Source organism: Pseudophryne corroboree, chromosome 7, assembly GCF_028390025.1.
Source record: "Pseudophryne corroboree isolate aPseCor3 chromosome 7, aPseCor3.hap2, whole genome shotgun sequence".
NCBI classification, from domain to species: Eukaryota; Metazoa; Chordata; class Amphibia; order Anura; family Myobatrachidae; genus Pseudophryne; species Pseudophryne corroboree.
Genome location: NC_086450.1, coordinates 445,324,185 through 445,349,879, shown reverse-complemented (window position 1 = coordinate 445,349,879; position 25,695 = coordinate 445,324,185). Strand labels below are relative to the sequence as shown.

The following is a 25,695-nucleotide window of genomic DNA, read 5'->3' as shown; positions in this document are numbered from 1 at the left end:
TGCTAACACACATAAACCTGCAACAGTCTGACACACCTACACACATACACCTGCAACATGCTGATACACCTACACTTGCAACACGCCTGCAACATTCTAACACACACACATCTGCAACACGCTAACACACATATACCTGCAATACACTAACACCTACATCTGCAACACACTTGCAACATGCTGACACCTACACCTGCAACATGCTGAAACACCTTCTTCTGGCTGCAACATGCTGACACACATATTCCTGCAACATGCTACCACACATATACCTGAAACACGCTAAAACACATACCCCTGCAGCATGCTAACACACACACACACACACACACCTGCAGTACACTAACACCTATACCTGCAACATACTAATCATGCAACACGCTAACACACACACTCTTGCAACATGCTAACACACACACACACACACACACACACACACACACACACCTGCAGTACACTAGCACCTATATCTGCAACATGCTAACACACCTAGTGCACACTAATATACACACCACTGCAACATGCTAACACACATACACCAGCAACGCACTAATGTACACACACCTACAGCACACTAATATACACATACCTACTCCAGGAACACACTAACATACACACACAGATGTGCAACACACATACACAGATATACCGGCAACATACTAATCATGCAACACGCTAACACACACACTCCCGCAACATGCTAACACACACACACCTGCAGTACACTAACACCTATATCTGCAACATGCTAACACACCTAGTGCACACTAATATACACACCACTGCAACATGCTAACACACATACACCAGCAACGCACTAATGTACACACACCTACAGCACACTAATATACACATACCTACTCCTGGAACACACTAACATACACACACATATGTGCAACACACATACACAGATATACCTGCAACATATACACCTATACCTGCTACACACTAACACACACATTTCTACAACACACGTACATGTGAAACACACTCCATGTATATTATATATTGTGCATGTTCTTTGTCAGGTCCTTGTTTTTGTTTTGTTTACTTCGTAGTTGCTTTTTTTTTTTCTTATTTAGCGCTAATCTCGTTATAATACCAATAATACAAATACCAATAATATAATAATAATAATTTTTTTTTTAGCGATGATCTAGTTATAATACCAATAATACAATAAAATTTCTTATTATTTAGCGATGATCTAGTTATACAAATAATTTATTTATAATACCATTAATATAATAATCATCTTATTTTTTTATCAATAATCTAGTTATAATACCATTCCAGTGTCAGGGTTCCCTGCACCTAACCGGAGCTGTGTATTTGTAGTAACATACCCGCAGTGTCCCCCCATTTCCTCTGCATGACTAGCCACATGTCACCGTGTTCTCTCCACCTCTGTCTCTTAGGATGGCAGTGCCCTTTCTTCTCCCACAAGCTCTGCAACGTCCCCCTCCAGCGGTATTGTCTCCAGCACCAGTCAGCGCTCCTTGCAGGGCATTCTGGGTAAGTGATGGTCACTCAGCTGTGTCAACTGTGTTTTCCCTGTGGGCACCGTGGGATTTTCGCAGCGTGGTGTATTCAGTCAAAGTATAATGATTGAAGTCTTCGTCGGGTGCAATATTGGTGTTCGTCCGCCAGGTGTCGCTTTTGAAAACTACCATTGCGCATGTGTGAAGTCTCCATTGTAAAGTCAAACTATGCTTTTTTAGATGATCTCTACATTAATTAGAAATTTGAACACAGAAAAAGATTTGCTCTGTGGCTCCAACACACACAAAGAAAAGCACAGTTCAGAGGTCTACACAGCTCTCTGTCAGAAAAAATACTAATTACAATCAGCGATAGAGTTGGGACACACAGCACTATAAAAACGAGAAGTATAGTAGACTTTGTGTGTCCGCCGAGCAAATGTGCAAGGTGGCTACGTGGTCTTCGTTCCACGCGTTTCTTAAGTTTTATGCCTTTGATACGTTCGCCTCTCAGGATGCTTCTTTTGGACGCTGGATTTTTGTATCCTCTCAGGCGCATCCCCTCCCTTAAACCACTGCTTTAGAACATCCCCGATGTTCCCTGTGAAACCCCTATGAACCCTGAAGAAGAAAACGCCAGTTATGGTAGACTTACCTTTGTTAACTCTCTTTCTTTGAAGTGCCTAGGGATCACCTGTCCTTTCTCTTTCCCTTATGGACGAAAGGTACGAAAAGTGGAACTTTTGACCCGCTGGGTAAGAGCCGGTGGCAAAAAAGCGTATATCACCCGGAAAGGGTAGAATTTTCAATGTTTTCTTGGAATCTATATCTACTTTCCAAGAACATAGCCAAAAAATAGGGCGTGCCAGCACAGAGGTTGCTGATGCCCTTGCTGCTAGAACTCCAGCCTCTGATAATGCCTCCCCAATGTAAGAAGTCGCTGTCTTAACATGTGTCAGGTAGATTCTGCATTCATCAGACATATCTGAAGGCAGTTCCTCTTCAAGTGCCTGTAACCATGCTTTGATAGCCTTTGCTGCTCGTGAAGCTGCCACTGTAGGCCTATGAATAGCCCCCGTGAGAGAATAAATAGATTTCAGACTATTTTGTATTCGTCCTTCAGTCGGTTCCTTCAGTGAGGAGACGGTTGTGACAAGCAAAGTGGACGTCACAACAAGACGTGTGACATGGGAATCCACTGGAGGTGGAATTTCCCACTTTGCACACATTGCTGCTGGGAGAGGATAGCGAGCTAACGCACGCTTAGATGAAGGGGACTTCTTACCAAGAGTGTTCCAGGGTTCCTGTCTAATTTCCTTTAAATGATCAGAATGTGGGAATTCTGATTTATCTTTTGCTTTTTACACACTTCAGTTTTCTTAGCAACAGGTGCGGGTTCCTCTTCAGAAAGTTGAATTTTTTTTTAATAGTCTCAACTGGGGCAGGCACATCTACTAGAATGGGAGCTTCCACCTCTGCTGCACAAGTAGTCTGTGACCGGAAGAGCTGTATCCTCACCCTCTTCCTCAGATGACGCATCAGAATCTGATAATGCCGTGGATTGAGAGGAAAAAGTAGCTTGCCTAGAGGAACCAGTGGCATATTTATACCCTGTTAGGGCCTTATGTCTAGTCAGAGTTTGCGTTAGCTGTTGACAGTAGACAGGGTATCCACCCATGGTGGATTCACTATTGGTACTATATGGGTGGTAGCAACAAAGGGGGCCCATGGTGGATGTGGTATCTGGACTCTGGGTCGACAGTGGCTAGGTCGACACGGAAATTAGGTCGACATAAACAAGGTCAACATGCAAAAAGCTCGAAATGAGTTTTTCACATTTTTTTGTCCTTTTTTTAAAACTTTTTCATACTTTATGAGCCACATGGACTACGATTGGGAATGGTAACCTTCCCGAAGCAGGGGACACGGTGCACTAATTGGGGTTCCTGGTCACTTTTTGAAGAAAACGACACCAAAAAAACACGAAAAACTCATTTCGACCTAATGGCCGTGTCGACCTAGCCACTGTCGACAAATAGGTGTCGACCTAGACACTGTCAACCCTGAGTCCCATACCCGGTGGTTGTAAGTCGGTCCACGAGAGTACCTAATAGTTTAGTGAACACTGCCCAGAGAGGCTCCTGCGTAGGAGCAGGAGGTGTGGACTGACTAGGAGGTGTGTAACAGCACAGTGGCCCTCCTATATAACATCCTCCGCAGATAACCCTGCCAGGCAAACTCTACATGAGAATAGCACAGGGGATTCTGCTTTTTGTTAGACACGTTAGTACAACAATATGGGCGCCATTACACTCTGAAATAATATGATATAGATAGTCAGAGTGTAGCATGTGACTGAACACAGACAAGTATGTGCTGTGAGAAATAGCCCTGAAAGCACCTGTGTATAGGGTATAGAAATAACAGAGATAGGTATATATGATATAGCTGAAAGGAAAGTCAGACAGCAGAACTAGCACACAGTCACATACAATGCAAATAAATATACAATTTCTCTTACGTCCTAAAGGATGCTGGGGACTCCGTAAGGACCATGGGGTATAGACGGGCTCCGCAGGAGACATGGGCACTCTAAAGAACTTTAGAATGGGTGTGCACTGGCTCCTCCCTCTATGCCCCTCCTCCAGACCTCAGTTAGATCCTGTGCCCAGAGGAGACTGGGTGCATTACAGGGAGCTCTCCTGAGTTTCTCTGTAAAAAGAATTTTGTTAGGTTTTTTATTTTCAGGGAGCACTGCTGGCAACAGGCTCCCTGCATCGTGGGACTGAGGAGAGAGAAGCAGACCTACTTAAATGATGGGCTCTGCTTCTTAGGCTACTGGACACCATTAGCTCCAGAGGGATTCGGAACGCAGGTCTCACCTCACCGTTCGTCCCGGAGCCGCGCCGCCGTCCTCCTCGCAGAGCCGGAAGATAGAAGCCGGGTGAGTATACGAAGAAAGAAGACTTCAAAGGCGGCTGAAGACTTCGGATCTTCTATGAGGTAACGCTGCGCGCCATTGCTCCCACACACTACACACACTGCAGGCACGGATGGGTGCAGGGCGCAGGGGGGGCGCCCTGGGCAGCAATAAACCTCTAGGACTGGCTCATATGAATATATAGGCTGTGGTGGCAATATATTTTATAATCCCCCACCAGTATAAATAAATTTGAGCGGGACCGAAGCCCGCCGCTGAGGGGGCGGAGCTTGATCTCACAGCACTAACCAGCGCCATTTTCTCCACAGCACACTGCAGAAGCTGGCTCCCCGGACTCCACCGCTGAACACGGTGACAGAGGGCTCAAAAAGAGGGGGGGGGGGGGGCACTTGTAAGGCGCAGTGAGTGTATAGATTTATCTATATGATTATATAAATGCGCTGTTTATCTGGGAATTTTGTTTCCAGGGTTATTGGGGCCGGGTGTGTGCTGGCATACTCTCTGTCTCTCCAAAAGGCCTTATCGGGGGGAACTGTCTCTCTCTCTCTCTCTCTCTCTCTCTATATATATATATATATATATATATATATATATATATACAATCCCTGTGTGTGTGGAAGGGGGGGGGGGGGTGTCGGTACGCCTTTGTCGGCATGTTTGAGACAGAAGGCTCTTCTAGAAAGGAGGTGGAGCAGATGATTGTGGTGTCTCCGTCGGCAACGCCGACACCTGATTGTGGTTGGACATGTGGAATGCTTTAAATGCAAATGTGACCTTGTTACATAAGAGATTGGACAAAGTAGAGACCAGGGATTATACGGGGAGTCAATCGATGGCTTTGACGGTGTCACAGGGCCCTTCAGGGTCTCAAAAACGTCCCCTATCCCAAATAGCAGACACTGATACCGACACGGATTTTGACTCCAGTGTCGACTACGATGATGCAAGGCTACACCCAAGGGTGGCCAAAAGTATTCATTATATGATTATTGCAATAAAAGATGTTTCTTTTTCATCCACTAGGGGTCACTGGAGTACTCTTGGGTTATGGACTGGGCGTAGCCGGAAATGGCACATATTTAAATATTTAAATTAGTAACTGGCCATCCCCTCCATAATCCCATAGAGCCTCCAGTATTTTTCTGTGCCTCTAGCGGAAGGTACTGAGGACTGAATGTCCTGCGATTCTTCAAGCAAGATTATTTCAAACAAGTTTATTTTTGGTTTTCTACCTGATCCCTTCCCAACTTATCAGAGAAGTTCGGGTTAGGGATCATTGGTGCTGCATTAGCAGCAGATGGTCTGCCGGCGCTCATACAAAGGGCCCCGCCATTGACTAAAATCAGCGCAGCTGATTGCAGCCACGGGCTGCACAAGGACGCAGGACGGCGCTTACAGAAAGGTCCCGTCATGGCCTCCGCAGGTGGTGCAGGTACTGAGCGGTAGGCAGCTCTCACTGCCGCCGCTCACTTACTTACTTTTTTTCTGTCTATTGCGAGCGGTCAGCTCACGCTGCCGCCCATTATGTGGCGACTGTGTGTATTTATATACTTTAATGGCGTTCCCCTGCTGCCTGCCACTAGTAAAACCTTGATAATTCTCCACTTGCACGGGGCGAGCGAACCCCGGCACTGCGCAGGCCGCTCGACGCTTCCTGGGTCACCCGGCGCCGCTGGACGCTTGCAGGGGTAGCTAGCGAGCAGCTCCCGCCATTACCGCCGGAACGCTCGCCGCTTCCCGTCGCGCCAGTGTCCGCGCAATCCGTCCTCCTCCCTACCCTGGTACGGCTCTGATGGGGTGTGCGGCCGAGCTGACCGCGGACAGCTGCTGCCGCGGCCCGCTCTGGCAGCCGCTCACCTATCTCCGACGTGCAGTCCTTCACACGGCCGCGGTAAGACTTGCACTCCCCGTCTCCCGTCTGCTGAACAACGGGGGGGGAGCAGTGTGGGGGAAATCGGCAGCCATAATAAAGGCTGCACCTGCAAATAAGACTCTTCTGCAGGAGAGAGAGGGGGAGAGGAAGCCCGCAGGGAGGCCCCAATAACTAAGCTGCGTTTAGGCAGTAAAATCATCAGGAATTTTAAGCCTGTGGCCAATATCAGTGTCTGTTACATATACAATATAACTGTTGTATATATATATATATATATATATATATATGTGTATATTTATATATATATATGTGTGTGTGTATATGTGTTTGTGTGTTTACACACTGATAGTATACAGTGTCTGTGTATATACATGTGCATGTATTACTATATATCTCTGTGTTTATATTTATATATATATATATATATATGGAACTTGGTGTATCAGCAATCTTGCACTAAGCAAGCACATGGCCGGGCACCATTTTAACATTACTTCCTGGTTCTTCCCAGGAAGTTGCTGCCCTACAACACTCGGCCTCTAGAGGAGCCGGGGTGTTGTTAGGAATTTTATTTTCTTGCTTTTGTACAGCACAAGATGAACACGTGTGTTGTAATGTAGATTTATACACACTTTATTTACGTGGTACTAAGTCACGGTACTGGTCTATCCTTCTGTACTTGTTTGTCCGTGTACATAAGGAGTAAGGCTAAGACATAGCAGCTTCGCTGCAGAGTCCGTCGGACAAATAAGACTGCACATACGCACTATTGCCGTTCCTCGTTGGGGGAGGCTGGCGTATATACTGACTGTGAACAATTGTTATTATTGTTTTCTAATTTGACAGTTTCAGAGATACCCGTCGCAGTGTGTCCTACAGTATACAGCAGTAGGGGTGTTGTTTAACCTGGTTTGGGCCCGGTTTCGGCTTAACAGGGCAGTGGTTGCATGGCAAAACAGTTCACGTTTGCCCTACAAGAAGCACACCTTACGCTTCTCGCTGATCACACTTGTGATTCTGCTCAATATCTAGGTACAGTTTCTGTGGATGTCAGCCAGTTTAGTTCTCGCTTTTCAGTTTCACTAGTGCGGCACGACGTGTTTTTCGCTACGTGCTTAACAGGACGGTGTCCGTTTCTAAACGAGAATAGAAACATTACCTTACGCTGCCCACATGTTTCGTCCTGTCTTGGACAAATTCCTAAATAAATAGATTCAGGATATAGTTTTTACATCTCGGTCCTTTCGGGGCCGTGCTACAGGAACATCCACAGACGGGTCAGGTGGTAGTGAACGTGGTTTTCGATAACCTCTAATTGTCTGATTGTCGTCAATATACGGTTAAAGGCTGCCACCTACTTCCAGGCATCTTTAACCAGGGTTTCAGTGGCGTTTACAGCTAAGCCAATGAAAAGCCAGGGCTAGAATGAGTTTCCAGGCCATTGCCGATCGTCAGTTGTGGGCATCCACAGTTGGGGGATCCGCAATTTTTGGGTTCGCAGTTTATCAGACAAAGGTTGATTGTTTTCCACCATTGCAATTTGCAAGACGGGTCTGCCTGGGTCAGAAGATAAAATCGCGGTTCTGCACACCGCCATACAAGCTCTAGTAGATTGAGCACTTTGACTGCAGTCAACAACTGAGTCACGGTCATTATTCCAGTTTGGGGTAGTTCCAAAGCTGGCTGAATCTGTCAGTCCGATACTGACCCTTCAGGTCAATCAGGGCGTCACTTATACTACACATTCATGACTACCTGCAGTTGATGACTACAGATTGAAAATCACAGTGATTCTGGATTTCAACAAGAATAGGTACTTAGACGCATCAGGCCTACTTAAGTTGGCAGTAAAAACCATTCTCGCTTTTGAGCGCTACCGTTTTGGCTTCGTATGGCGCCTAGGGTTGTCACAAGTAATGGCTATCGTGATAGCTCATCCCTGGAAGTGATAACAGTTCAGTGTTTTGCAGATCTGCTCATTAAAGCTCCGTCTCAAAACTTCGTCATGCAACGGCCCTTACTAACGTACAAGGGTGTCGTTCAGCACGGTTAGATTGTTAACCTAGAGATATCAAGCCTCATTCCGTAACAACGGACTCATGCATAGGGATAATTCCGTGATTACACGGATTTACCTGCCTGAACATACCACACAAACTGTTCGTCATCACGTACAGTTCGTACGCAAGCCACGTACAGTCTTGATCCGGTTGGCCTTTTGCCTATTGGTAAGGAGAGTGACGTCTTTCGACGCACTCTACTTCGCAAGGAGTCACTCAGGTAATTTTCATCTGGAAGTTCTTGCACGCTCCTACAAGTTCATCAAATAGTACGGTTGTCTCTAAGGGCCACAGTTTCACTACTCTAGTGGCTCCAAGTACATAATTTTACCGCAGGGACAATGTTCGGCGTCTGGAATTGGATAATTCTAAATATGAACGCGAGTCTCAGAGGTTGGGGACCTGGGGTCCCAAAAATTAATAACTTCACAAATCACGGAGATTTCGGTCAAACGCGCTGCGGCAAGCGGGCCACATGCTCCGTTCTCAGACTGTCCAAGTGCGGTCAGACAACACAACGGCGATCGCATACATAACCGATCAAGGACGGAATCGAAGTCGCATGACCATGCGGCAAGTTGCTCCATGTTCATTCTGGGAGTGAACAGCTTGAAGGCAGCTTATTCCAGGACACTGAGCATTGAATTCTTAAGTGTTCCAGATGTCGGTCCAGCGGTGGAGTTACCCACAGGGGTATCTATTGGCATCTCGCAAAAACAAATAAAAAAAACACAAAAAAAACAACAACAAAAAAACATCCAAGTATGTGTCCATCCCAGTATGTGTCCAGTACAAGGGCTCCGAAGGCAGCAGCTGTAGATGCTCTGATGCTCTCACGATCGCGTGGCTGTACAGCATTGTGAATCTGTTACAACGGTTACGCTGCTTCCTCGGGTACTAAAATGGATCATACAAGACTCCATGGCAGTCATACTAGTGGCGCCACATTGGCCTCGGAGGCCATGATTCTTGGATCTCCGCAAACTACTCGCAGCCGATCCTTCACCGCTCTCGCCACGTCCGGACCTATCCCACTAGGGTCAGTTCTTTTACCCCGTTTTAGCGCGGCAGCGTTTCACGGGGTGGCTGTTCAAAGCGCTCTCAAGAACGGAGGGCATTCCAGAATCTGGTATACAAACCATGTTAGGAGCTGGGAAGCCAGTACGGCAGCTCATTATCACAAGGTTTAGCGTGCCTCTATAGGTTGGTGTGACGCTCAGAAGTTTCCAACATCATTTTCAAGTTATCCCGTCTTTTATTATATTTACAGACTGGGTTTGGTGAAGGATTATATTCTACACTCAAGGTGCAGGTCTCTGCATGTCAATTTACCTGCAAAGGTGTTTGGCTCCTTTGCCGATTGTACACACTTTCCTGCACGGTGTCCTCAGACGACCTCCATTTATACCACCTACAGCGCCATGGGACGTGATCTGGTTTTACCACCTACAGCGCCAGGGGACGTGATCTGGTTTTAGGTTTTTTATTTACAGTCTTCATTTGTTGAATTCTTACAACAAGTGGATGTTACGTTTATCAATTGGTAAACACTTTTCTCTTAGCCTTAGCCTCTCAGCAAGGCGTGTTTTTAACATAGGGTGGCTTGCATGTCAAGGCCCCAAATCTGGTGTTTTATGGTCATAGGGCGGAACTTCGCACAAATTCCGTGTTCCAGTCAAAGATCGTATAATGTCACGCATCAACTAATTAATGTAGTTCCTCGGTTATCAATATGTTCGAGAACTTAAGTTACTTTGAATGTGGTACGCGCACTACGCGTTTATGTAACCCAAACAATTGTACGTAGACCAGACACATTGTTCTCTATAATGTAGTGAAGATGGCTTTACAAGCTTCCAAGCAGTCCTTATGTCATACGTCAGGCTTAGCTTCATAATAGGCTACAACGCCTACATCAAGGTCAGACCATTCCAAACGTTCTAGTGAACGTCATAAGCGGGCTTCAACCGCCTACATCAGTGTCAGACCATTCCATACGTTCTTTGGGAACGTCAGGAGCAGCAGGTCGTGGAGTTTCTACGAAACAGCGTAGACGAGCTGCTACATGGTCATCAGTGCATGACCATCTGTGCGCATGTTGGTGCGCTTTTACAGGTTGGCTACGTTTGCGGCATCAGCATTTAGCTTTGGCCGTCTAGTATTACAGGTGCCAAACTGCTCTCCCGCCCAAGGGGGAAACTTTGGTACGTCCCAAGAGTACTCCAGTGACCCCTAGTGGATGAAAAAGAAAATAGGATCTTGGTACTTACCAGGTAAATCCTTTTCTTTGAATCCATAGGGGGCACTGGACGCCCACCCAGAGCAGTTTACCTGTCTTGTGGTAAGGTCTGTGGATCTTATGGTAACACTTCATCACCAATGCATTCGATGTTATGGTATCAACTGATTGTTATCAGTTCCGTTATGTGTCAACTTTAGGGTTGACCATTATATTATAATGTTATAGGTTCATATAATGTTATATGTAATTCTCTATGGTTCATCCTCTCTATCACTCCTGTTCGGCCCAGTAAAAATACTGAAGGCTCTATGGGATTATGGAGGGGATGGCCAGTTACTAATTTAAATATTTAAATATGTGCCATTTCCGGCTACGCCCAGTCCATAACCCAAGAGTACTCCAGTGCCCCCTATGGATTCAAAGAAAAGGATTTACCTGGTAAGTACCAAAATCCTATTTTTGCATATCACAGATGACCCCTCGGTCCCTGACACGAGGGTGCGCATGTATAAGGAAAAGAAACCTGAGGTAACCTTTCCCCCATCTTATGAGCTGAACGTGTTATTTGAAAAAGCTTGGGAAACTCCAGATAAAAAACTGCAGATTCCCAAAAGAGTTCTTATTGCGTACCCTTTCCCAGCACAGGAGAGGGTACGGTGGGAATCCTCGCCCAGGGTGGACAAAGCTTTGACGCGCTTATCCAAAAAGGTGTCGCTACCGTCCCCAGACACGGCAGCTCTCAAAGTTCCTGCTGATCGCAGACAGGAAACGACTTTAAAATCAATTTATACGGGATGAGTACTAAATGCCACCGGCCGGAATCCCGGCGTTCAAAATACCGACGCCGGAATCCCGACAGGGGTGGCGAGCAGAACACAGCCCCTTGCGGGCACGGTGCCTCGCTACGCTCAGCACACTATTATATTCTCCCTCTATGGGTGTCGTGGACACCCACGGAGGGAGAATATGTTGGGATTGTGGCGGCCGGGATTCCGGCGTCGGTATATCGACCGCCGGGATTCCGGCCGGCGGCATCTTGACCGCATCCCATTTATACACATACTGGTGCTTTACTCAGACCGGCTATAGCATCGGCTTGGGTCTGTAGCGCGGTAGCAGCTTGGACAGATACCTTGTCAGCTGATCTTGATACCCTAGATAGGGATACCATCTTGTTGACCGTAGGTCACATCAAAGACGCAGTCTTATATATGAGAGACGCTCAGTAAGATGTCGGACTACTAGGTTCAAGGGCCAACGCGATGGCGGTCTCGGCTAGGCGAGCACTGTGGACCCGCCATTGGATGGGTGATGCCGACTCAAAGAGGCATATGGAAGTTTTACCCTACAAGGGTGAGGTTTTATTTGGGGAAGGTCTCGCGGACCTGGTTTCCACAGCTACTGCGGGTAAATCTACCTTTTTGCCTTATGTTCCCCCACAGCAAAAGAAAACTCCTCAATATCAGATGCAGTCCTTTCGGTCGCATAAGTCCAGAAGAGGACGGGGCTCTTCCTTCCTCGCCAGAGGTAAGGGTAGAGGGAAGAGAATGCCTGCTACGGCCAGTTCCCAGGAACAGAAGTCCTCCCCGGCTTCTACTAAATCCACCGCATGACGCTGGGGCTCTCCTGAGGGAGGCCGCATCGGTGGGGGCACGTCTTCGACTCTTCAGCCACGTCTGGGTTCAGTCGGACGTGGATCCTTGGGCGATGGAAATTGTATCCCAGGGCTACAAGCTGGAATTCGAAGACGTGTCTCCTCGTCGATTCTTCAAATCGGCTTTACCAGCTTCTCCCCCAGAGAGGGAGATAATTTTAGCTGCAATTCAAAAGCTGTGTCAACAGCAAGTGATTATCAAGGTTCCCCTAACGCAACAGGGGAAGGGGTACTATTCAACCATATTTGTGGTCCCAAAACCGGATGGCTCGGTCAGACCCATTCTAAATCTAAAATCCCTGAACCTGTTTTTAAAAAGGTTCAAGTTCAAGATGGAATCGCTCAGGGCAGTCATCTCCAGCCTGGAAGGGGGGGATTTTATGGTGTCATTGGACATAAAGGATGCATACCTTCACATCCCCATATATCCTCCTCATCAGGCATACCTGAGATTCGCTGTACAGGACTGTCATTACCAGTTTCAGACGTTGCCATTTGGGCTTTCCACGGCCCCGAGGGTGTTCACCAAAGTAATGGCGGAAATAATGGTGCTCCTACGCAGGCAAGGAGTCAAAATGATCCCGTACTTGGACGATCTCCTGATAAAAGCGAGATCAAAGGAACAGTTGCAGAAAAGCGTGTCGCTCTCCCTGGGAGTGCTACAGCAACATGGATGGATTCTAAATCTACCGAAGTCGCAGTTGGTTCCAACGACTCGGCTGTCTTTCTTAGGCATGATTCTGGACACAGAACAAAAGAGGGTTTTTCTCCCGAGGGAAAAAGCCCAAGAACTCCAGAACATGGTAAGAGACCTGTTAAAACCGAAAAGTGTGTCAGTCCATCAGTGCACTCGAGTACTGGGAAAAATGGTGGCGACCTACGAGGCCATCCCCTTCGGCAGGTTTCATGCGAGGACTTTTCAGTGGGATCCCACCTTCAAATACATCAGAAAATAACTCTGTCCCCCAGGGCCAGGGTGTCTCTCCTGTGGTGGCTCCAGAGTGCTCACCTTCTAGAGGGTCGCAGGTTCGGCATCCAGGACTGGGTTCTGATGACCACGGACGCGAGCCTCAGAGGATGGGGAGCAGTCACACGAGGAAGGAATTTTCAGGGACTGTGGTCAAGCCAGGAGGCTTGTCTACACATCAACATACTGGAATTGAGGGCCATATACAACGGCCTACGACAAGCGGAGAATATTCTTTGCGACCTACCGGTTCTGATTCAATCAGACAACGTCACAGCCGTGGCTCATGTAAACCGCCAAGGCGGGACAAGGAGCAGAGTGGCAATGGCGGAAGCCACCAGGATTCTGCGCTGGGCAGAAAATCACGTAAGCGCTCTGTCAGCGGTATTCATTCCGGGAGTGGACAACTGGGAAGCAGACTTCCTCAGCAGACGCGATCTCCATCCAGGAGAGTGGGGACTTCATCAAGAAGTTTTTGCAGAGATAACAAGTCTTTGGGGAATTCCTCAAATAGACATGATGGCGTCACACCTCAACAAGAAGCTTCGGAGGTATTGTGCCAGGTCAAGGGACCCTCAGGCAGTAGCGGTGGACGCTCTCGTGACACCATGGGTTTTTCAGTCGGTCTATGTGTTCCCTCCTCTTCTTTTCATCTCAAAGATACTGAGAATCATAAGGCGAAAAAGAGTGCAGACAATACTCATTGTTCCAGATTGGCCTCGAAGGGCCTGGTATTCATATCTTCAGGAGCTGCTCACAGAAGATCCATGGCCTCTTCCTCTCAGGGAGGATCTGTTACAGCAGGGGCCCTGCGTGTTCCAAGACTTAACGCGGTTACGTTTGACGGCATGGCGGTTGAACACCAAATCCTAGCTGGGAAGGGTATTCCGGAGGAAGTCATCCCTACTCTGATAAAGGCTAAGAAGGAGGTGACAGCGAAACATTATCACCGTATCTGGAGGAAGTATGTTTCTTGGTGTGAAGCCAAGAATGCTCCTACGGAAGACTTCCTCTTGTGCCGGTTTCTCCACTTTCTACAGACTGGAGTGGATATGGGCCTAAAGTTAGGCTCCATTAAGGTACAGATTTCGGCCCTTTCTATATTCTTCCAAAAAGAATTGGCTTCTCTCCCAGAAGTCCAGACTTTTGTATAGGGAGTGCTGCACATTCAGCCTCCTTTTGTGCCCCCAGTGGCACCATGGGACCTTAACGTGGTGTTACAGTTCCTAAAATCTCACTGGTTTGAGCCCCTTCAAACTGTTGAGTTAAAATTTCTAACTTGGAAGGTGGTCATGATATTGGCCTTGGCATCTGCAAGACGGGTGTCAGACTTGGCGGCCTTGTCTCATAAAACCCCCTATCTCATTTTCCATGTGGATAGAGCAGAGTTGAGGACTCGTTCTCAATTTTTGCCTAAGGTGGTGTCATCGTTTCATATGAACCAACCTATTGTGGTGCCTGTGGCTACGGGAGATTTGGAGGATTCCAAACCCCTTGATGTAGTCAGGGCCTTAAAAATGTATGTAGCCAGAACGGCTCGAATTAGGAAAACAGAAGCTCTGTTTGTCCTGTATGCAGCCAACAAGGTTGGCGCGCCTGCTTCTAAGCAGACTATTGCTCGCTGGATCTGCAACACTATTCAGCAGGCTCATTCTACGGCTGGATTGCCGGTACCAAATTCAGTAAAGGCCCATTCCACTAGGAAGGTGGGCTCTTCTTGGGCGGCTGCCCGAGGCTTCTCTGCTTTACAGCTTTGCCGAGCAGCTACTAGGTTGGGTTCAAACATTTTTGCTAAATTCTACAAGTTTGATACCGTGGCTGATGAGGACCTCATGTTTGCTCAATCGATGCTGCAGAGTCATCCGCACTCTCCCGCCCGGTCTGGAGCTTTGGAATAATCCCCATGGTCCTTACGGAGTCCCCAGCATCCTCTAGGACGTAAGAGAAAATAAGGTTTTAAACCTACCTGTAAATCTTTTTCTCCTAGTCCGTAGAGCAGTGTTTGCCAACCACGGTCCTCAAGGCACACTAACAGTCCTGGTTTTTATTGATATCCAGGCTTGAACACAGGTGACTTAATTAGTACCTCCGTTATTTTGATGTAACCACCTGTGCTGAAGCCTGGATATCACTAAAACCTGCACTGTTGGTGTGCCTTGAGGACCGTGGTTGGGAATGCCTGCCGTAGAGGATGCTGGGTGCCCGTCCCAGTGCGGACTAAATTCTGCAAGACTTGTATATAGTTTTGGCTTACATAAGGGTTATGTTACAGTTTTGATCAGTCTCGGGCTGATGCTGTTTTGTTTCATACTATTAACAGGTTAGTATATTCCATGTTATACGGTGTGGATGGTGTGGGCTGGTATGAATCTTGCCCTTAGATTAACAAAATCCTTTCCTCGTACTGTCCGTCTCCTCTGGGCACAGTTTCTCTAACTGAGGTCTGGAGGAGGGGCATAGAGGGAGGAGCCAGTGCACACCCATTCTAAAGTTCTTTATAGTGCCCATGTCTCCTGCGGAGCCCGTCTATACCCCATGGTCCTTACGGAGTCCCCAGCATCCTCTACGGACTAGGAGAAAAAGATTTACCGGTAGGTTTAAAATCTTATTATTACTGCAATGAACACTTGAATCAACTACTCAGCTTGTTTTGAAGCAGGTAGGATATAAGTGATTGTAAAAACCTGGCGTGCTGCAGACGTTTTTACAGGGAGACTGAGCCCAGCGTTCCCGGAGACCTGCCTGCTGTAAGATGGCTGCCCGGGTCTCTGAGGAAGGAGGGAGTGTGAGGTAGTTCAAGAGCGGGAAATCTGCAGTAGACTGGCGCCCAGACCTGGGGGAGGGGCTACAGGTCAAGCACCACCTCCTCTATGCTGGCCTTCTACCCAAGGTACTAAAAGGGCCTTAATAAATAGGTATTTCTTTTTCATCCACTAGGGGTCACTGGAGTACTCTTGGGATATGGACTGGGCGTAGCCGGGAATGGCACATTTAAATATTTAAATTAGCAACTGGTTACCCCCTCCATACTCCCATAGAGACTTCAGTATTTTTCTGTGCCTCCAGTCGGGAAGGTACTAGTGGATGTCAGCTCCACAGAAAACTTCAAGGTTTTTATTTTTATTTTTTATTTTTTTTATATTTATCCACATCCCTTCCCCCCCTTCCAAAAAGGCGTGGGTCCGGGATAGTGGAAGCTGCTATACGCAGCTACTGGCGTGTCGGTCCTCTCTAAAAAGAGCACCCTCTCAGCCACGTGCGGACTACCTGCAGAATATATTTAGATTTTTTCAAAGAGCTGTCTGCAGCCTCCGTCGGCACATGGAAGCGGGACGGTGCTTAGCAAAGAAGCCCCGTCATGGCCTCCACGGGTGGTGCAGGTACTGAGCGGTTAGGCAGCTCTCACTGCCGCCGCTCACTCATTTATTTACTATGTGACTTTTTATTTATTAATGTCTGCATGTGTTTTTAACTGAATTTCCTGCTGCCTGCCACACTCTCCCCACACATCAGAGCAGAGACTCTTTTCTTTATTAAATAGCGGGGAGGTAGTGGGCAAGTGACAGGATACGCACTGAGCTCTCCGGTCACAGCCGCCAGTGCCGTAGTAATAGAGTATGCCGCTGGGCGCCTGCAGGGGGAAGTCTGCAAGCAATCCCCGACACTACCGCAGGGACGCTCGCTGCTCCCCGTATCTCCGATGCCGCCCTCTTCACTTCCGGATTCACACAGCGGCTCGGGAGGGGAGAGCGGACGAGCTGACCGCGGACAGCTACTGCCGCGGCCTGCTCTTTCCTCCGCTCCCCAATCTCCGGCAGGTCCGCTCCGGCCACCAGCCGCTCCAGTCCTGCCGCTCCCCGGTCCCTACTTCCGCCGCTCCCTGGCTCCTGTCTACACAATACACGGAGCTCAAGGGGAGGCAGCAGGGAGGGGGTAAGTCTGCAATGACCACGGACAGCTCTCATAGCTGCCGTGGTCCAACGCTGCAGGAGAGATGGGGGGAGGAATGCCCGCAGGATGCCCCAATAACTAAGCTGCGTTTAGGCAGCAAACAGCTCAGGCTATTAAGCCTGTGAGGGGGCCACAATTTTATATATATATATATATATATATATATATATATATATATATATCTCTATCTGGTGGTGTGTATGTGGATATATGTATATATATATATTTACAGAGGTCTGTTTGTGTGATATATTGTACGTGTATGTGTATATCGAGTTTGGTGTATCAGATAACATTACTATTCTTGCAATAAGCAAGCACATGGCTGGACACCATTTTAAACATTACTTCCTGGTTCTTCCCAGGAAGTTGCTGCCCTACTACACTCAGCCTCTGGAGGAGCCGAGGTGTTGTTAAGAATTTTAATTTGTTTTGTACAAGCACACGTGCACTGTAATGCAGATTTATACGCGCTTTACTTACGTGGTACCAAGTCCCGGTACGGGTCTGTCCTTCTGTACTTGCTGCTCGGTGTACATAATCAGTCAGTCTAATGCAAAATCAAACAAGCAGCTTCGCTGCAAAGTTGGTCAGACTGTATGTCGGACAAATTCGGCTGCACGGGCGGACCTTTGCCGATCCTCTTTGGAGGAATGCAGGCGCGTGTACTGCCTGAGGGGACATAGTGTGCTTATTTGTCTTATAAATTGACTGTTTCAGCCAGATTAGTTGCGGTCAATTCACCGCCAGCCCAATAGGCCAGTACATCAGGTTCTCAACTGTTATCCCTTGTCAGTTTCAGCCTACGACATTTTATTACCCGTCGGAGCATACCTTACAGTATACAGCAGTAGGGGTGTGGCTTCGCTCTGCTTTGGGGGGAGTTTGGGTTAACAAGGCTGTAGGGCATGGCACTCCAGTTCACGTTGCCCTACAAAGAAGAACACCTTACACTTATCGCTGATTACAGCTTCTGTGGCTGTCGGACGGTTTTGTACTCTCTTTTCAGCTTCACTAGTTGTGGCACGACGTTCACTTTGGCTACGTTTTTAACAGGCGGAGTCTGCTTTCAAACGAGAATAGAGGCTTTACCTTGCGCTGGCTAGGGGTTTGGTCCTGTCTTAGACACTTGCTTTTAGCAGAGGATAATCTGTTTTCCTATCATTGTATACGCAATTCCTGAAGGGAACTACTCAGGATATTGTCTTTACGCCTCAGTTCATTCGGCGCCTGCTACAGGAGCAGTCATACACAGAACATGTGGTGGACTACGGTTATGGGACTGCCACCTACTTCCAGATCTCTCTAACCAGGTTCAGTGGCTTTTACACCTAAGTCACTGACAAGACAGTGCCATAATGGGGTTCCAGCTTCTCTAATCGTCAGTTGTGGACATCCACAGTTGGGTGGATCCGCAGAGTTGGATTCACAGATTGATAAAATCCAGTCAACAGTTTCCTTTCATTGCCATTGGCAAGACAGGTCTGCCTAGGTCAGAGGACAAGTCGGCGGTCCTGCAGAGGACACAGACTCTAGTAGTCTCAGTAGTTTGATACCGCAGCCAACACCCAAGTCGCGGTTATATTTCGGTTTGGGATAGTTCCAAAAATGGAAGACTGTCAGTCCGATACTGACCCTGCAGACAGTGCGTTGTTTGCTACAGAGTCGTCATGGAATACTTGCAGTCGGTGACTACAGGTTGGATCCGCAGTAGTACCGGATTACGATGGATCTCGTATTTAGACGAATCAGGTGTACTTATGGTTTGCTGTAAAAACTTTCTTGCTTTCAAACGCTACCGTTTGGCTTCTTATCGGCGCCTCGGGTAGTCACAAGTAAAGGCTGTTATGATAGTTCATCTCAGATCCCGGAGAGGGATAACAGTTCCGTACTTTGTAGAGCTGCTCATCAATGCTCCGTCTCAATGCTTATTCCTGCAACGTGCCTTATTAACGTACAATGGCGTCGGTCAGCGCGGTTGAATTGTCAACCACAGGAGATCAACCCTCATTCCGTCACACGGATTTATGCATAGGAATGATTCCGGGATACACGGTTTTCCCTGACTGAACACAACACAAAGGGTTCGTCATCATGTACGGTTAGTACGCAATTCCACGGACTGACTCAGTGCATTTGTGCCATTCCTCTTTTTGGAAGGAGAGTGGCATCTTTCCACGCACTCCAGTTCGCAGGAGTTCACTCAGGTCATTTTCACCTGGATGTCATTGCACGCATCTACTGCCAAGTGCAGTCAGACAACGCGACGGCGGTCGCATACACATTCTTCAGGAAGTGCGGTTGTCTCCAAGGGCCAGAGTATCACTACCCTGGTGGCTACAAGTACACAATCTCACCGCAGGGAGAAAGTTCGGCGTCTGCAATTGGATAATTCTTGCAACGGACGCGAGTCTCAAAGGTTGGGGGACCTGTGGTCCAAACTGGTCAACTTCAGAGTCTCTGGTCAGATCACGGAAGATTGCTGTCAATTAACTGACCTAGTACTCAGGCCAATTTCCAACGCACTGCACCAAGCGGTGCGCATGCTCCGATCTCAGAGACAAGGAGAAATTCGAGGTCGCATGGCCATGTGGGAGGTGGCTCGAATCCTCAATTGGGTCGACGCGTCACCAGGTGATATTGTCACCAGTGTTTGTTCTGGAAGGACAACTGGAAGGCAGCTTATCCGGCTGTCAACATGTTCATCCAGGCAACTGGGATTTGGCTTTTCAAGCGTTCCAGATGATGGTCCAGCAGTGGAATTACCCAGGGATCTAATGGCATGTCGCCAACAGTCATCAAACATTCCAGTTTGTGGCCACAACAAGAGCTCCAGAGGCTGTGACAGTGGATGCTCTCACAATTGCGTGGCCGTACAATTTTGTGCATCTGTTTCCACCGTTTCCGCTGTTTTCTCGGTTGCTAAAGTGAACCACACAAGAGTCCACGACGGTCAGACTAGTGGTGCCGCATTTGCCTGGAAGAGCATGGTTCTCGGATCTCCGCGACCTACTCGCAGCCGAGCCTTGACCGCTTCCGCCACGTGAATACCTGTTACAACAAGGTCTGTTCTTTTACCCCGATTTAACGTGGCTGCGTTTGACGGGGTAGGTGTTATAACCGTCCTCTTCAGCAGAGAGAACGTTCTGTAATTTGTTCTACCAACCATGTTACGGGCTAAGAAGCCAGTTACGGCAGCTCAGTAGCGTGTCTATATAGGTTGGTGTGAAGCTCGGAAGGTTCCGACATAATCTTTCAGGTTAACCATCTTTTTGTTTTTAATATTTTTTACAGACTGGGTTAGGTGGAGGACTAAAAGCCAAAGTGCAGGTCTTTGCTTTGTCAATTTACCTTTAAAGGCGTTTCGCTCTTTTGCCGATTGTACACACCTTCCTGCAAGGTGTCCTCAGAGGACGGCCTTTGAGTTAGATTTGGTACAATGTTCATATTTTGAACCCTTGCATCCAGTGGAAGTTAAGTTCATTTGGAAAACAGGTTGTCTTAGCCGTGGCATCAGCAAGACGTGTTTTTTAACATTGGGTGCTTTGTCATCCAACCCACCGTATCTGGTGTTTTATCATCATAGAGCGGAACTTCGTACGAATTCCGTTGTTCTGACCAAAGATGTTACACATCACTAAATCAATCGTAGTTCCTGTGTTATCAGACGGTTCAGGAATTTCAGTTACTTTAGATGTGGTACGCACAATACGCGTTGATGTAGTCCAAACCTCAAGTGTACGTAAAACAGACACATTGTTTGTTCTCTATTATGTAGTAAGATGGCTTGGCCAGCTTCCAAGCAGACCTTATGCCATACGTCAGATTTAGCTTCATCATAGGCTAAGTTCTTCGTAACTTCATGGGCAGACTACAACCGCCTACATTAGGGTCAGACCATTTCACACGTTCTTAGGAACGTCATGGTCAGGCTACAACCGCCTACGTCAGTGTCAGACCATGCCACACGTTCTTTGGGAACGTCAGGGGCAGCAGGTCATGGAGCGTCTACGACGCAACTTAGACGAGCTGCGACATGACCATCTGTGCATGACCATCAGTACGCTTTTTGGTGCGCTTTTCCAAGTTGGCTATGTTTACGGCATCAGCATTTAGCTTTGGCCGTATAGTGTTACAGGTGCCATAACTGCTCTCCCGCCCACGGGGGAAGCTTTGGTACGTCCCAAGAGTACTCCAGTGACCCCTAGTGGATAAAAAAGAAAATAGGATTTCTCTTTCATCCATCTGGGGGACGCTGCGCACTTACTAATGGGTTAGAGTGTGTGGGATGGGAGTTTGGCACAGAACCTATAAAAAACTAACTCCTCCCCCCTCTAACCCCTCCCATCTCCTTCCTGCTCAGCAGATTACCTCAGTTTTAGTTTTGTGCCTTGGAGGACAGGCACAGTTTTCCTTTGCTCTTAGATTTTAATAGGTTTTTGTTTCCTATCTGTTTTGATTTTATGTTTAGTCCCTGTATACAGGCGACAAGCATATTGTGAGTGGGGTTAAGTTAATAGAAGGCGGCTGTGTGCCTTATTTCTCACTCACCCAGCCTCTAGAAAGTCACCATGCCAGAGGTCTCTGGGGCTTTCTGTTACCGGACACAGCACCGAGGAGGCACTATATCAGGTAGGACAGGCAACTTGCCCTGGCAGTGTTGAACAGTGTCCCATTATTACGATTTACATTTAGACTGCAGTGGCGCGCAGCAGGATACTGAGAGCGGCTAGGATCACGCCGCTGACAGGAGGTTGGTTGTCGCTCCCCGCTACTTCGGATCCTGCCATTGCCGCTTCAGGGCAGGCGGCGGCGGGACTGCAGCGGAAGGGGAGCGGTTGTCGCGTCTGTGCTTTAACTGAAGTTTTACGGCTGCTACAGTCTGTTCTCCTAAAGGGGATTTTGGAGCGTAGAGGCTTCCCGCCGAGCTCTTCCCGCATTGCTAGTCTTTACTGTTCCGCCCATCACTGTCTGTGGGGGCGGACTCAACCAGCGGGCGCCATTTTACTACCCACTCCCTCGGTATCAACGCTGTCTGAAAGGGACTGCACAACAGAGGAGGAGATTATCTGACAGAAACCTGACTCACCCTGTTATTATACAGGCGGGGATCAGAAAATACAGGTGTTATTGGGTTAAATCAGAAATCTGCATCACCCAATTTTATTTCTTGTCTGCCTATATTTCGGTAGTCTCACTGTAAAAAAGTTATTTTTACCTCACCCTGTTTATTACACAGGCGGGAATCATTTCTTAACTAGTGTTGTGCTATTCTGACATAGACAACAGTGGTTTACCTGTTTACAAACATCATGTTATAAAAAGGAGCGGTTATAGCTCAGTCGGTAGAGCTGGACTACAGCACACAGAGTTATGAGGAACATTATTATGTGCTTTGGTTGTGGCATTGTATATTCCATGGTCTGTAAACCAGAAAATCTCCTAAAGGAACGACAAGTTCAGTAGTTTACTACACAGGAGCTCCGATAGCTTTGTGGGCTAATGCTGTGTATTAGTAAGATAGAGTAGACAGGTTTGATTCCCATATACATTAAATTACATGTTCCAAATGTGGCTCCAGACTTCCAAAAGGTAGCACGGACACAGGTACCCCATGCTCCAGGACACCAGTTGCGGAGCAGCCGGGAGGTTCCAGGGATCAGTTTATGCCTCTGTGGGCCAAGCACACCTCAATCCAAAATAATACAGATGGAGTAGTGGTTAGCATTGCTGCCTGACAGCACTGAGTCCATGAGCTTGTTTACATAGAAGTATATGTATATACCGAGCAGGTTTAAATTGCTCTACAGTCTTAGTCTCTACCACCTCTCATGGGAGGCTATTCCACTTATCCACTACCCCTTCTGTGAAGAAATATTTTCCTTAAATTTCCCCTGAACCGGCCTCCCTCCAGTTCAGTGTATGCCCCTAACTGTGTGAAGTTATATATATATATTCCCTGCACTTGCAGGGATTGGGGTTCCAGGACCGGTCCACAAATACCGGTATTCTTTGAGTCTACTTTTCCTTACACTATGTCAATGTAATGGGTCTGGTACTCTGTTTACTACTTAGCCGCTAGTCTTGGTAAAAAGATCACTACTTGGCCTTTTGGCTAAGATCAAGTGTAGTATCTGTTCTTATCAGTTTAATATCTGATACGCCCCCTATCTGGGGGCCCATGTATTAAATATATTTAAAATGGATTGCTCTGTCCACTCCACGCATTGATCCGGTATTGCAGTACCTCCGGGACCGGTGCGCCTTTCAAAACAGGACAGACTATTTCTATTTCTTGTACTCTATGTACTTATGAATTGCCAAATGGCTGGACAAAGCTTCTTAATCAGTTCATACTGGGCAGCGAGCCTGGTCTTTGACAGACAATATAGCTCCTTTACTTCAGAGGCGTTTTGAGGATAAATCCTGTCAGTGAGGATCCTTCAGGATAGAAATAAGAAATAATCTACTGAATTTCTTGTTTTCCACCTCTTCCTTCCCGTGAGAGAATGTTGATGGAAGTCTGACTACACACCTGATGCAAAAGTTTATATTTCCAGGGAAATGTGTCTGTCTCTCGTACATACTGTTTTCAGTTCAGTTTCGGTGTCTCATTATTAGAGACAGTATTTCTTTATCCTTTCGCTGATGAAGACACTGATCTAATGAAGGTTCCAATAATTATTAGTGGACGCATCCATCATGGGAGAGCCTAGGGCGACTGTCTTTACTAAAGTACAGTATGTGACCTTGACAGTCACCACAGATTGACAACGGTGAGACCGTTATTATATTGGTATTCATTCTGACAGGAATATTCCTACGCCCTCTCCTGGCTTATCCATGAATCTTTAAACCGGTTGCATAATGCAAGTTGTTCATTCTTGTGGCAGCTGATCCTTTTCAAATTATCCATTGACGGGTTTGGTCTCTCAAGCTCTATTCCCTATCTACTCAATGTTGCATTTTTTCCCAGGCTATGACACCCTTCTATCCATTTTGGTTGCGAATCATGAAATTCTGCTTCCAAATTAAAGCAGGAGCAAATAACTCTATCAGTAAGGTGTATGCCTGCGGTATAACAGGTCGTGGGTTCTCATCCTGAGTATAATAGCTGAGAAATGGTTTTTGTTTTTGTTTTTATTACCTATGTCAGGAAAATGTGTACTCTTTTGGGAGGCATTTGTCGACCTAGAACACGGACTTCCGATGTGCCCTCTGCAGGGACCACGGAGTCGGACAGTCTGATTCCCAAGGGGGAGGGCACCAACTTTCTCAGAGTCCACTGGTCCGTTGGATGTACTGAATTTGTAGCACGAACATATATTCTGAATCTTGGGGAACACGTACCAAGCAAGAATCTTTAGTGCCCATCTTAGACGGGCTCTAATCATTGCAGTCTGTTCGCTATCCGCCACAGGAGTATTCAGTCCAATCCTTTGCCCGTCATCTGGGCATCGCTACAATTTTGGGTCAGTTGTTGCAAAAAAAAAAAAAAAAAATCCTCTCTCGTGCACTGTTTGTTTCTACAGCGGACCTTGGTTCTGGATTTCTTCCTTCGCAGATGATGTTATTCATGGGTATTCTTTTCGACACCTGATATCTCAAACCTTGGCGGAGTGCAGGATTTACTGACCAGAATAGACTCAGGGGTCAAGCATACACTTACTCTGCAGGACAGTGGTGATTTTATAGGTGGCTCCATCTCCCCGGTCTTCTGCCTAGTTTCTTCAATCTCAGATTCAATGTTATTAATCTCAGGCAGGATTGAGTTTACATAAACAGCAGTTTAGTTTCTCTATTAAAATACGAAAATATTTTCATTGGTCGATCTTTTCGTTGGGCTACACAATCCAGATCTGACTCATAGGATTTCATTCTGTCTCGACATGGAGGGTCATAACCACAGTCAAAAGTTTCAGACATTACGGTTTTTGGTTTCAACTCTGGAGTTTTCAATGAAACTGATGTCCGAAGTGGAAATGTCACTTCCGATACGGGCGATCCACAACGCCTTGACTCCAGCTCAATGTCTTCTACAAGGTCTTTCCACTGTGGCCTATATCAATTGTTTTGTGGCACTTGTAGCTGGAGAGCCATCGGAGCAGTATCTAACATATGCAGAGGGCGGAATTTTGGATTCCGGCAATATCTATCATCTCCAGTTCCAGAATGGGCAACTGGGAAGCGGACTTCCTGGATCGTCAGGCTGTTCTTCCTTAAAGTATGTGAAATCATCCGGGATTTCTGGCTTTGGTGTGTCTATGACTAGCTGACATAGACCTCAGGACTTCATTTGTACTGTGATCGCTCCGGAAATCCTCTTGTGGAATTCGTGGACGCCGTGTCAGCTCCTTGTCACTTTCATCTAGCATAGTTATTCTGCCTCTTGCAAAATCTAGTGAGTACTTCAACACATTTGACCAGTGGCTCTTTCGGTAATCCGCTTCGGATTTGCCTGTTGCCTCTGTTCTGCAATGCTATAGGCCAGGGTGACCAGGGCTCCTTACAGGGTGCCTTTCCGGC

General features: G+C 47.1%; 1 protein-coding gene and 1 pseudogene across 1 annotated transcript in view; both read left to right on the top strand.

The window, feature by feature from the left end:
• Nucleotides 1–25,695, top strand: part of CORO7 (coronin 7) — a 242,589-nt gene that overhangs the window by 196,655 nt on the left and 20,239 nt on the right. Inside the window, exon 15 of the mRNA XM_063934975.1 lies at nt 1,419–1,515. Coding sequence (XP_063791045.1) covers nt 1,419–1,515 — 97 coding nt within the window. The remainder of the gene's footprint in view (nt 1–1,418; nt 1,516–25,695) is intronic.
• LOC134946667 (U2 spliceosomal RNA) lies at nt 23,265–23,438 on the top strand (annotated as a pseudogene).